Source organism: Siniperca chuatsi, linkage group LG22 (assembly GCF_020085105.1).
Source record: "Siniperca chuatsi isolate FFG_IHB_CAS linkage group LG22, ASM2008510v1, whole genome shotgun sequence".
Lineage (NCBI taxonomy): Eukaryota > Metazoa > Chordata > Actinopteri > Centrarchiformes > Sinipercidae > Siniperca > Siniperca chuatsi.
The window spans coordinates 16,915,784-16,929,765 of NC_058063.1; the positions used below are offsets into that span (position 1 = coordinate 16,915,784).

A 13,982-nucleotide genomic window follows, 5' to 3' on the forward strand; every position below is an offset into this window, starting at 1 on the left:
CTGGTTAAAGTTGTGTGTACAGGCATGCAAACACAGAGTCAATGCTGAGTGGCATACAATTGCACATCGCACATCCAAACCAAATATTGTTGCAGGCTAGCTAGCTTGCCGCTAAGTAAACTACAATGAGTTTAGCTACCTGCCAGTCTCAATAGGAACAAAAATGTTTTGTATTAATTGTAGAAATAAATAATGTGATGCTAATACGCATATAAATGGTTTTAGGACAGCTCTCCAAACACGAACGGCCTATTTGTACCAGCACTTAAGTAATGAAGCTCTATGAGTGGTACACTGAGTTGTGTTCTCTGGCACAAGCCACATATTTAATCCTGAGGGGCTCTATTGAGCTAGATGGGCTCAAATTGCAGAGTTGTTCCCATTCAACTTATGTCTGTGAGACAGAGCTGAAAGTACAGAAGCTTTGCACACAATTTAAATTGGCATTAATAGTCAGACTGATGATAGGCTACATACAGAGTTGTGTCTTTGAGAAAACAGACCAAAAGGCATTAAAAGGATATCAGAGTGCCCACTGTCATGTTTTAGTTTTTGCTTTAATTTAGTGTTGTGTTGAATTAACTCAAGTCTTGTAGGATGCTTTAAAAAGGGCTTTAGTCTAAGAGGAAGTTCCTGCTGGCTTGCCTTGCAATCCCCTGAACCCCCTGCTGTGCTTTTACTAGACTCAATATGTTCTGTCAGTGAGCCAGAAGGCTGTTTGAGCCTCTTTTACAATCACTACACCTATTACAACATGCTCTCTGACTGACTGTTTTCTATAGTCCACTGAAACATCTCCTCCTGTATATGTGATTTGATTTACTTTCTTCACACAAACTTTAATATGACCCACTTTCAATCTTCCTTTTTTAAATAATGCAAGATTTATGTTCTGTTATAGTAGTTAGTCTAGAGTGTATAGAGCGTGTACTTTACTTAAGACTTTAATGCTCGTGTTAAAGTATTGATCCAGGATGTTGTATGTCATGACACATCTTCAACACAGCATCATATGGTATCTTATGGTCATCAGTCTAAACATGTAACCTTAAGAATAAAAATGTCCACTATAAATCATTATTTCATCTAGTGTCGGTATTAAAAATCTTGCTAAAGTTGTGTTTTTAAAAATAAGAGAATATCTTTCAATGTAGTGATATAAATTTAGCTTGTTTCAAATGTGGAATGGTGCAGTGAGGTGCACCATTGCTCTTTTTCTGTCTTGTTTCAACATAATGACTCTTAGAAAGCTTAATTACCTGGAAACGTGTATGACATGCCAACCATCTGGCAAGATTTTCACTTGTTTTAAGGTGAATAAGAATGATTTGGACACTTAGCCTTATGTCTTTTTTATGAAGAACATTTTGTGTGTGGCTTTAAAAAAAACCCTCTCTGTGAGTTAGTGGTTTTGTTTACTAACAAGCCAACGGACAAACATGACCTTAGCACTGCTTCTGGAAAACTGAGCTGTGTTCAGCAACATTTATGTAAGTTTTGTCATTTGTTTTTTTGCCAAGGCTGCCGTACTGTTCCCATCCAAAATTCTCTGTCACTATGGAAAAATAAAGCTGCACGAATTTGAGCCCGGCAGTGCCACTCTGTTGTTGGTGCCATAAGGGCTGAAGTCACAGTTGAAAAATTTGCTTTGCAGCCAAGAGAATAGGAAACAGAACCTAACATCTCCTGTGAGTGACCCTGAGCAACCTCAGCAGAGCAGGTCTCCAAACAGAGTGATACTGTAGATCTGATGTGACTTTTTTTTAAGTGTTCTGCTTTGTTTTCAGTCCCCCAGTGCCTTTTTTTCTGTTCCACCCTACAACTGCTTGCTCTCTTCTGGGCCTAAATTTTCATTTTTCTCCTACTCTCACCCAGACTTCAAAAGACTTTACCAAAGAACAATTGCAAATAAGTCTTGACAGTTGTTTCAACCTCAGTTTGAAAACCTGATTTGTTGAATTTATTTTGCTAGGGCATAAGTTGCGTAACTTGTTAGTCACATGTTCTTCTCAAGTACTTTATTGTTTGTAATACTCATTCTATCCTCCTCTGTGGCTAACCCCAAACCCCCTCTCTACACAAAAACAAACCCAAAAAATAATTTTCAAATACTGTTGAACTTAGGTCTTCTTCCATAACCCCCCCCGAACCACCACCAGCTCATTCCCTCCTGGCCCCTCTCTCGCTAGCCGCTCTTTTCTTTTTCCGTACACTCTGTTCTCCCATTCTGGGTTTTCTCCCATGGCTTTCTATCCATCCCCTCAGTCGTTGTAGCTATTCAGCACAATATGCCGTCTGTTGAAGAGAATCCCAATGTAATTGTTGTCAGATGACATTCAGAGAGTCGGATGGAGGTGAAACAAAGAAAGTTGGGTTAAAAAAAAAAGAGATGAGAAAAAAAGAGAGCAGGGGGGGATGAAACGGAGGAAAAGAGTGAGAGAAGCAGATGGGAGGTTTGAGAGGAAATGTGAAGGGAGGGAAAGAGAAAGAGAGAAGTTGGAAAAGAGAGAGAAAAAAGTTGCAGGTTGCCATGCCAACGGTAGAAAAATAAACACTGTATGTGTTGCGTGCACTGCTCCGTCACCCTCCACCTCAGAGGCCTGTCCAGTGTTATGATGCGTGTGTGAATGTGCATGCAACTGTGCATGCATGTATGGTGTGTGTGTGTGTGTGTGTATTAGGGAGTTAACATGTTGCAGTGGTTGTACTCTTTTGTTTTGGGGGTCCTTACATTTACTGGGCCTTGGAGGAAATGTTTGACACTCCCCAGACCATACAACAGGAAGTTGAAAGTAGAATATGTGTGTATATTTGTCTGTGTGTGTCAGTGAAACAACCCGGCTGTTAACACAAACACAGACATTGGGTTCGACTCAGTGTCCGGTTAAGGATTAACCCTTTCTTACCATCTTTGTCTCTCTCAGGGTTCGGAGGCAATGGAGGATTGTGTGCAGGGGGCGCTCTCATCACTTTATCCTCCTTTTGAGAGCACAGCACCACCCCTCCTCTCCCAGGTCAATCTCACAAGCACACACACACAACTTTATTCCAGTCCACAGCAATAAACAGCAATAAACAGGGGAATATAAATAATGCAGATTCAATTAAATGATAAGGCGATGTTGGCGTATTTGGGGAAGGCGATGTTATATGCAGATAACATGGCTTTCCCCAGATATAAACTGCTAGTAGAAGCCAACACAAACAAAATCCAGCCAGCTGGTCAATTATAGCCAGACTCTTCCTCCAACCAGGAGCTTTACATGACTTGTTGTACCAAAACCTGCACACTATTTCTGCTTTTAAGTCATACCATTTATTTTAAGAAAGAGCAGTCAGCTGGGAAAAACAGTTCAATCTCTTACAGGTGTATTGTGCGAACTTTTATTCAACTAATATCTCCAGTTTAGCCTTACAGAGTGCCAAAGTAATTTGTTTTTAGTGATTCTAGCTTTGTTTCTCTAAAAGCTAGTGGACTAAGGGTCCTTTGAGCTAAGGCTTTTGGGCCATGCTCCATAAGCGTTTATGGGAATTTGGTAATTGGTTTGTTCCAAGTTGACATGTAGCTTCCAATCAAATTTCTTTGTTGCTATGGAAAAAGCTGCTTGGTAAAATAATATGGATAAAATGAAGCAGACTTGGTGATTTTCTTGTTTTAATTTCTGATTACATGCTGTCTGGGCTGAGGAAATTCTTCCACTCTTGAGCAAATTAAACCCTTTCAAAATCCATTGGATACACTCTAAAAGGCATGGAGGTCTAGCTGAAACAAAGGCTGCTCTTAGTTCATGAGAAGCTGGTATTCTGAAGATGAAAGGTTTTCCCCAGACAGCAATGACATGTTAAGTCTTCGACATTTTGTTGTGTGCATCTAATCACGTAATGCACTGTATACAACCGCATTCACGCAAGTGTTTTTTCCCCTTTTTGCATATTTGTCCAGGTCTTTTCAGTCCTGGAGTCAACCTATCAACACGACAGTCTTCGCTACCTCCTGGACTACTTTGTTCCTGCCAAGCACCTCCTGCACAAACTCCAACAGCACGCCTGCGTGAGTTCCAAACACTGTGGATGAGAACACACATTTAGCTGTATAATCAGCTGTCAAATGCAAACAGTATAATGTGAAAAATCTGTCAGCTGTTTTTATTCCTTTGGTGAAAATGGTCATCCATGTAGGTCACCAGAAATGAGAAGTCTGCCCTTATCTACTCTGAAATCAAGGATCCATTGCTTCAGAAGTTACTAAGAATTTTGAGCAGCAAATATGCACATGTGCAGTCTTTAGTCTCAAATATAAGGGACAAGTCCAAAAAAGTTCATAAGTCAACACTTGTTTTAAGTCTCCTTAAGCACAAGTCCAAGACATGTCACAAGTCTTCATATAAGTATTATTATTGGGATCATTAATGGGAATTTAGCAGGTAAAAACCTGACTTGAATGTTTTTGCTCACAAGTGTCAAGTCAAGTCTTTAGGCAATCAAATCTCAAGTAAGTTAAGACTCACAGCAGTCAAGTCCATGTCAATCTCAAGTCCTTATTTTTGTGCCCTGAATTTAAGTGTCAAGTCTTCAGTCTAGTATCATAGTACCTGATGACATGGAGACACCAGTGTGGCACAAGTTCAAGGCATTTATTATTTGACATGTGTGTCCCTCTACCAGTTGCTAACTATACTGCGGAGGATCGAGTTTGCTGTAAAACTCTAGCTGGCCGGTAAAGTTAGTGAAAGTGGCTGGTGAAATTTGAGATTTACCAGCCACTGTGACACGCGGACAAAAAAGGTGGTTTCCTGCCTTGGAAGCTCCACTGAATCGACAGAGATAAATGAAATACAGTGAACTGGAGGATAAATAAAAGAGTTCTGGTTGTAATTTTTAGACTCCTACACACAAAGCAAATGCATGAAAATAGTACGATATAGGATACATTATGCAAACACTGTGCAAACATGCAACTTCCACTTTGTGCCCTCACATCACTCTCTTGCACTTTCTGCCTCACACACACAAAACAAGACAAACAAATGAGATGCAACATCTACATAACTCACAGCTCTGAGGTTTAAACTGAACAGCATTCCTTTTATTTTACTTTCCAACACACACACACACAAAGATAAACAACACACACTGTTTAGCACAAGCTGGGAGGCTAAGAACTGTCTCATATTTCCCCTTACAGTTTCCCTAGACTTACGCGCACACATGCACAGCCATTGTGAATAAACTATGTTTTCATTGTAGCTGAGTGGAGCTGCCTGGGATGGGAGTTAGACTGTGAGTCATGACAATAATTCCTTCCACATGTGAGTGTGTTACTGCTGTGAGAGAAAGAGAGAGTGAGTAACAGTAACAAGTGGTGGGAGTCGAAGGAGAGAATGAACATGGCTTTCATTCACCATGCTTGCATGCGCGTGTGTGCAAGAGTGTCTGAAAAAAAAAGAGGTTGGAGGTTGCAGACTATAGTAGACTGATTGAGGAATTTTTGAGAAATGGTAGGTGTAGAAGAGGGAGCAAACACTGGGAGACATTGAGAGAGAAGTAGGAGAAAGGAGGAGGGCCAGAGGACACAGAGAGCTACAGAATGTGGACTGACTCAAAACAGACACACTTTTTAAGAGAGTAAAAGTCACACACGCTTTTTAATGCTAATATCAGCCCTGACAGATATCAGACTTTTGCTTCCCTGAAACTTTGCTACAGCAAGAGAACAGGCAACAAAAGAGAGATAGGCTTAAAGGGAAGAAATTGATTAAGAGACAGAGAGGTAGAAAAGGGAAGATGGAGGAGAGGTTGAGTAAGGAATATAATTTGATCACGTCTCGTGAGTCTGGATAGCACGGAGGGGGGAGGGATGAGTGTTCTACCTCAGATTGCGAGGGAAAGGATATAGATCTGACACACTATTGATTAAGGTGGGAATAGCGTTTGGATTAAGGTTTTTTCTAAACAGATCAGTTGATTTATAGTGCAGGATCACACTAGGGGCCTTAATCTCTCCTTCACATAAATTCAGAAATGCTTTGTTGTGGGATTTTCTATATTTAGACCCATGTTGTTTAGTGTGCTTGATTTAGATTGATTTCCTCAGTCTTACAGAGTTACTTGATGTGTTTTCTGCTTATAGAGCAGTGAACTGTTTTAACATCATCTGCATGTTTCTGTGTGACTCACATTGACTCTCTGCAGCTATCCTGAGTCTTCTCACTGTGTTATGCCAGCTAAGCGGTTTTACACTTTAGAAAAACACTGTGTGAGTCACATGTCTGACATTTGTATGTGGCACTGGCTTTTGGCCAGTTGAGCTAGTGAATAGTGTTGACTAGTGCGGTATCAGTTCTAGAAATTCAACTCACTGAATAACTGAGCCAAACACAATCATGCAGGCAGGCTCCAATTGGCTCATGTGGACTGTGGTTTGTGAATGGGAGTGCAAGACTGTGCGTGAGCATTAAATAGGATAGTTTTTGGCAAGAGGGGACTCTAAAGGCAAGATTTCTAAAGGGAAGTGAGTGCACTACACAACCTAAAGAGGTACAGAGAGAAGACTTGACACACAATATTTAATTTCATGCAAATGAAGGTTTAATATTTTTATTTAACACACTTCCTCTTCTCCCTTTCTTCTTTTTCTTGTCATCCCAGTCTCAGTACCTGGGCTGCTTGTTCCTTCACTCTGGCTGGCCTCTGTGTCTAGGCGAGAAAGTGGTCGTACAGCTCTCCACCCTGGACTGGAGGCTCCTGCGCAGTAATGACTTCTATCTGCAGGTAGTGCCTTTCTCTACGCGCTGCCCCCGGCTGGCCCTAAAATGTCTGGCCCCTGGGGGGCGCACCGTTCAGGAAATCTTGGTACCTGAGTCACAGCACCCCCTTGTGTTCAGCACTGAGTGGTTGCACAGCGTCAACAAAGAACGGGGCCACAAGAGAGAAGGTAAGGAAAGGACGCCCTATACTTCTGTTGACATTTTGTTCTTTTAAACATGAGAAAGCATGGGTGATGATTACGAGCCAAGCCCCGGGGATAAAACTTATTTCTAATCAATTTCTGATTAGAAATTCTTACTGTTATTCTGTATTTCAGGTTAAGAATCAGGAAAAGGTCTCCACTGAGGAGAATTCGGTTCGTAGTCAGGTTTTTTAGGTGAAAATTAGTAACACTTTGTAGCTTTGCCAGTAAGTAATGATTGTGAAGAAGAATAGAGGAAAAACAGGGGAAGTGAAACAGATGTGTGGCCCTGAAGAGGTAGGTTTATGACCGAGGGATGGCATGTGGAAGGGCAACAAGAGAAAGGAGAGAAATATGGGTGTCAGCAGGTGGTGGGTGGTGAGAAGAACCTACCAACAGTGCTAAAGAAAGGCAGCAAAAGTTACATTTGTTTTCCACGTTTTTTAAGTAGGAGGACCTTTTTTGCCTAATGCATACCATCAATAAACATATGAACTTGACATAAACTTCTAATACAAGTCATAACAAAAGTCTTCTCTCATCTTTGCACAGTTGGAGGAGGACTTGATACCTGCCTGGTCAGTACATGTGATGGTGTGGTTCGACTTCCATGGAAGGAGGTTGTCTACCCAAAATTCATCCACGACCCTTCGGAGGAGCTGGGCCTGATGTCGAACCAAGAGGGCCCCATATCCAACCGCCTGCCCAGTGAGGGGGGCAGTAGCCTTGGGGGATGGGGTGGCTCATCCTCTGGAGAACTTGACTCCTGGTCCTGGGATGAGGAGGAAGATGATGGTTTACCACCAGACGGCGTGGACTCTGAGCCTGCCCTTCCCCGGCGAAGGCGTAGTGAAGATGGGCTCGGGAGAACAGCGAGGCATCCTCAGCTGGACGGGGACTATGTGGAACTGTTGGAGCCCAGAGTGGGTCCTGATGGAGGGGTTGACACAAGGCAGAGGTACCTGGAGATGCATGGAATTTGTAAGACCAAGACTTTGCCTCTGTGCAGGAGAGGTAAAGCTATCAAACTCCGGAAGGGGAAAGCTTGGGGCTATGGGAGACTGGAAGGGTCAGGAAGCTTTCGTGGTGTCCTTGGTGCCAAAAGAGACGTAGTAAACCCAAAAGGTGACATTTTACCACCTCGACCTCCACCAGTCACTGAACCTGGCAGAGGGAGACGGTTTTACTCCTCTTCTGTCCACGACTCTGATGAAGGAGATAAAACAAACAGAGACACTGAGGGCCTGGAAAGCCACCGGCTTTATTTTGATGGCCCGTTCAAAGAGAGGAGGCCTGGCGTGGGCAAGGAGAGAGATAGCAATGGCCTCACACAGCCGTGCAGAGACGAGCACGGAGGTAAAGACTCAGAGAGTGGGGACAGTTTGGTCACAAATGAAATCCATGACATGATGAACCACAAGGTCGGGCATGGTATAGAGGGCCACTCAGATCATGGATCTCATTCAGACTCTGTTTTCGAGGATACAGATAAACCACTGAGCGGAGACAGTGATGCCACCACCCCAACATCAGACGCACCAGAGAGACCATTCACTGGAGTCTTAGAAAGTGGAGAGATTACCAAAAGTGGATCTAAAATAAAGAGTTTGTCTCACCCAAAGGTGACAGAAGAAATAGATGAAGGAAAGACAGAGGACAGAGTGTGTCCCAGAGGAAAGGAAGTTAAAACTGCAGGATTCAGAGCGCCAAGGTACAGATTTATTTCCAATGGGACACCGCACTCCTTCTTCTTATTTGTTTTCATTTTCACACTTCCATATGAAAGTACAGATCAGTAACACTTTGGTGCAAAGTCTGCACACAAGGTACAAGTTGTCTGAAACATATATAGGCCTGAAACCAATGGTACAAAAGACACCTTCTAAACACATACTAGGACATGATGTCCAAACAACATAATTTCTAAAATGATACAAATTATTAACTTTCTGTTGTACCTCATTAGTAACTTCCTGTGCTTTGTCTTTAGGAGGAAAAGGAAGGGAAAGGGGGCCAAAGGGAGGGCTAGGTCTGGTGGTCGTGTACATCAAAAGGGATCAAAACAGCAGGGTAAAGCTGCTCAACCAAGTCCCACCATCTGCGCTGCTTTGACAAAGCTGCCAATCACAGAGGAGAACCAGTCAGAGCAAAGAGAACAGGCAGACGAACCTGATGGAGTGCCACCTTCAACTAATGACGAAACAGAGGACACAAGGAAAAGCAGTGCAGGTCTGAAGAAAATTGAATGTTAATTCATAAACATTAGATTCCAAAAGTCGTAAAATACCCCATAGAAGATTTTCTTAACATCTGTATCTCTCAACAGAGACAGAAGCCAAATCTGTGCCTGTCTGCAATGGACAATCAGGCACATCCTTATTTAACCACTCTAATGAGGAGGCAGGGTCAGGAGAGACATGTCCTGACCAGCTAAATGGTGTTGCATCCAAAGAGCCTCCCCTGCTGAGGGAATTGGACACAGAGCTTCTCCAGTCAGGAAAGCTAAAGTTGACAGGCAAGTTTCTTTCAGGCCTACTATATTTTTATGCTGCTAGTTAGCAGCCCGCTCAAACCGTTTCTACTAGGACAGCCTTTGCAGTTAGTCTTGTAGATGTGTGACTTTGTTATTGTCTTTGTTGTTGTTGTTTGTTGGGCTAGTAGGTCTTTACCCCTTAGTGTCCGATTAACACAATTTTGCATCAAAAATTGCACCTCCTATTTTTGGAGTCATAAGTCAACCAAATCTGAACATACATACATAATACACATTATACACATACTGTTAGATTCAGTGTGACTCACACTGTCTGGGGATATCAGTAGCCATCGCAGATACGTCCATAAATCCACTTAGAAATCCTAGAAAAGACCTTCAGATCTTGCCTCATAATCATCATGTCTTGAAGTTTTCTTCAGTATAAAAAGTAATCTAGTAGTTTTTATTTGTACAGCCATGGTTATAATAGAGTTTTCATGGTGCAAATTAGTCATACTGTAAACAAATATATGTTAAAAAAACTGGGCTCAAGGTGTAGCCCACAGCTAACTCACTAACTTTATGGCAACATTTTGCTTCCTGCTTGCATCCCTCAAATATGTAGCAGACTGATTGTTGTCTCAGCATGTTAGAACTTTTTCTTGGCCTTCCCACTCAATACTTATCCTGATGCTTACCGACCTCAGGTACAGTAGACAGGTTGGGACGTGCTCTTGTTGTCACAGAGACAGATGCATCAGAGGAGAGTTTCTGTGAGCAGGAGATGGCCCGGGTACTGGCCTGCTACCACAGAATCACTCGGTAAGGCTGCACTCTTCCTACTTCCTACTACTATTAATCCAGGAATACATTTCAGTGGTTTTAATAGTTTGTTTCAGACTTCCCTCTACTAAGTTTCTAGATATCACCAGGGAATTAAGGTTTGTAAATTTAACAGACATTATAGTGCACAATATCCCCTCATACCATAAAATGTTGTCCTGTCCACAAAATCTATGATCAGCTTGTTCTCTGATGTTTATATTTGGGCTTGTGTCATTTGTTACTTGCTACACTGCTCATTTACAAACCTGTTCACCCAAGAGTGCTTCATAATTATATCTGACTTGACTTGCTTTTTGCTGACTTTGCCAAATACAGCAAAAGGTGGGGCTAAGAAAATGCAGCATGTGCCAGAAAGCAGAAAAAAATGATTCAAAGTCAATTTAACATCTTTGAGCTTGCCAGTTTACCTGGCACAATCCCCACTCGTCTGTTGCACACTGCAAGTTTGAACAAAAGTTCCACTACAGGTTTGGGAAGAAATGATATGAAGTTTAATGTTTGTAAAATATAGATAACTGTCCTCTATAATTGGTTTAAATCAGTAGGCATCATTCATTTAGGTGTCATTTTAGAATAAAACCCTTCTTTTCTAATGACTGCTCCTGTTTTAACCTCACATTCACTTCTCTCCATCCATCCTCATCAGGCCTGCAGCCAAAGACAAAGGTCTCACAGTGTTAATGGACAGCAGACGCTCTCCACCCTCCACTCGCAGCCTCTCTGCACTTAAATTGTTCCAGGTGAGACAGAAAAAAAATGTTGTTTAGCCAAATGTGCTAAATGTTTGCTTGTGTGCTCTCATTTGCCTGCAGATGTGATGAAGTAGCTCAACCACATGTGTTTCTGTGTGTGTTCCAGGTGTTGGTTCCTGGCGGTCTTGGATCTGTTCTGGTTTTGGTGGAAGAGCAGCAGGGGTCCCTTTCGCACAACCTGGAAGATGCAGAGGTGACCTCATACAAATCACATGTTTACAGTTTATAATCCAGCACACACACACACACACACACACACACACACACACACACACACACACACACACACAGCATAGCGTTGTTCAATTCCTTTTAGTTCAGTTAGTTTTATTTCTTTTATTTGTAAGTTTAAATGTTAAAACACAGGTAGAACGCCCACATTGAACTTATAAAAACATGCCAAAACCACAATGATAAAGTGTTTGGGAAAACGGTAGCATAATGAAAGTTCCTGAACCTCCATCATCCATTATCTTAACAACAGGGATAACTGCTCATATATGAAATGCAAAATGTTCAAGAGGAAATAACATTTCATAAACCATGCTTTGTTTCTGTTCCTTGTTAATATTTGATGAATGTCAAATGCTCTTAGCTGGTGCGCACATTCACATTGTGCTTGAATCTAAATGAACCTTATTTCCATACATTTGGCACATCTAGAGTTGCAAATAACTCCCATTTTACCGGTAATTCAGCTTATTGCTTTGCATTGATCAGCAGAGATCTTTCTTTCACATGCGCATGTGAAAATTTATCTTGCCATGTGGTTTGTATTTCAACCTGGCAGTATTAAAACATTGCATGTTAAAAGGAAGTCCTGCCCAAAAGATGTTAACACTGTTAGAAAAAAACTGCTGTTGGAGCTGCATCACACATTCCTCGGTCCATTTTGTTGTTTGGTAGTAATTGTTTTTATTCCTGCTGATAAAATAACAATTGGAGATGATGCAAGTGTAATAGGAGAACATGTTTTTGCTTTCTCAGCTCTTTCTTTTTAAGAAAGCTGAAAAGAAATGCTTTAGTCCCTCAGAATCAAAACAGAAGAGTATTTAGAGTGCAAAATATTATCAGCTTTGTTAAGTCTATATTAAACAAGAGACATTTGCTAACACTAAAGCCCTTAGATAAGAGTTTATATGCTCAAGTCTACAGCACAATATCCTCATATCCTTTTTTTTTTTTAATTTTCTAAAGTCTCATTATTTTTTAAACATTCCCTTTCTTATCCTTTCCTGTTCTGTCCAGATCCACACAGTGCGAGGAACAGGGGTCCTTCAGCAATATGTAGACAAGCAACAGCTGCCCAAAGAGATGGACGGAGACTTCACCCACTGTCACGCAGACTGGCTGGTCTTCAGACTAGTGAGAATCTGCTAATCTGTTCAAATAAAATAAATAGATTTCATTTTCCTTTCCTTTCTTTTCCTTTACCTGAGCATGCATTAGAGTGGTCTTGAGGAAAGTGAGCAGGAAATGATCACTTCAGGCATTTAAGATTGACTACTATGTACACGCAAAATTATTCACATTTATTTTATTTGTATGAAGTACATTTAGGCCATTCCCTCACAGAACGGCTGTTGCAGCCTAGCAGTCTGAGTCTTATATTTATATTCATAAAAATTCATAATCTGTGACTGCTTTACTTACTGTTTGTGTTTTGAGTTAAATTGATGGAATAATTAAAATGCTAATCTCAAAATCACTGATTCCACACCTACTTTTTCTCTCTTGTTTTCCCCTTCAGAGTCTGGAGAGTCTGACAGAGCGTTGTGAGAGCGCCCTCGCACTCCTAGGAGAAGCACTGCAGTCTATGGACACTGAGCCAATGCCGGACAACATCAAGGTACATATGTCAAAGATGACATTCTTTTTACCTTTTCTGTATCAGTGATTTGATGACATGAGATTGTTATGTGCCTGTCAGACAGAAGCCAAGTACAAATTTCACTGTGTGTAGTTTGGTGATTGTCCACAGAATCATTAATAAGCACATTGTTCTTCTTCAGACGGTTCCCCTGAGCATCGACAAACACAGACAGCTCATGGTGAGCGTCCTGGCTGACCAACGTTTAACTGAACTACAGCAAAGGGGCGGAGCTTGGCTTGCAGGACTGACCAATAGCGCTTCTGGACTGGCACAGAAGTCACCAGACTGCAGGTACCAGAATTTAATTTTGGTGCTTTTGTGGTCCCTTTTATTGACATATTTATTTTTTCCCCCTTCTTGCTTTTGATACAAAGCCTGTGGCTTATTGTTGGGAATCAACTTACTCAATTTCACAAACAGGACCAAACATAGGAATATTATCGCCGTTAACTTCACACAGAACTTTGGTTACATGTAGCATAACACTAAAAATTACCACAATCAGTGAATGTATCTCCAAACAAGGAATTGATCAATATTATGAAACAATGTGAAAGAAATTGTATAATAATATTCAGTATATGGACTATTATATTCAAAGACAGATTTAGAAGTCTACACTCATTATTTGCAGTAGCAATGTGTGTGCATCTGCATGCACTTGGATGATAATAGACTTCTTTTTGTTATGATGCAAATGAGACTTCATACTGCTGGAATATACATTAGACACAGGCCTGTTAAAATAGGGCTATTTTAAATATAAAGGAATCATGACAAGCACAACAATTCTAATTAGGCAAATACTCAGAAATGCAGAAACCACCGTACACAAGTAGCTTGGCAGAAAAGGGATCTGCATGTCCTTTTTACTTGTTTTTGATTTTTTTTGTCAAGATGAGTTATAAGTTAAAAATACTCCTCATCATGAAAAGTTGTTTGTTTTCAGCCAAAAAATTAAAACCAGCTGAAGGAAAAAAGGAATGTGAACTTAACATCAAATGGATGACAGAGTGATGCGGCTTATTTGTTTGTGCCCAACTACAGCTTAAAGATGATCTAAAGACTGTTGTATTTGTAGCTGTT

At 41.1% G+C, this 13,982-nt stretch overlaps 1 protein-coding gene and 1 long non-coding RNA gene across 2 annotated transcripts in view; one reads left to right on the forward strand and one right to left on the reverse strand.

Moving 5' to 3' along the window:
* arhgef40 (Rho guanine nucleotide exchange factor (GEF) 40) overlaps positions 1 to 13,982 on the forward strand; it is a 41,319-nt gene that overhangs the window by 5,998 nt on the left and 21,339 nt on the right. The window contains exons 2-13 of the mRNA XM_044182985.1: positions 2,925 to 3,014; positions 3,944 to 4,051; positions 6,649 to 6,934; positions 7,502 to 8,660; positions 8,940 to 9,178; positions 9,276 to 9,464; positions 10,133 to 10,247; positions 10,918 to 11,011; positions 11,130 to 11,216; positions 12,272 to 12,388; positions 12,774 to 12,872; positions 13,036 to 13,187. Coding sequence (XP_044038920.1) covers positions 2,925 to 3,014; positions 3,944 to 4,051; positions 6,649 to 6,934; positions 7,502 to 8,660; positions 8,940 to 9,178; positions 9,276 to 9,464; positions 10,133 to 10,247; positions 10,918 to 11,011; positions 11,130 to 11,216; positions 12,272 to 12,388; positions 12,774 to 12,872; positions 13,036 to 13,187 — 2,735 coding nt within the window. The remainder of the gene's footprint in view (positions 1 to 2,924; positions 3,015 to 3,943; positions 4,052 to 6,648; positions 6,935 to 7,501; positions 8,661 to 8,939; positions 9,179 to 9,275; positions 9,465 to 10,132; positions 10,248 to 10,917; positions 11,012 to 11,129; positions 11,217 to 12,271; positions 12,389 to 12,773; positions 12,873 to 13,035; positions 13,188 to 13,982) is intronic.
* Positions 1 to 13,982, reverse strand: part of LOC122869733 — a 101,916-nt gene that overhangs the window by 5,320 nt on the left and 82,614 nt on the right. The gene's annotated exons all lie outside the window — the stretch shown is intronic.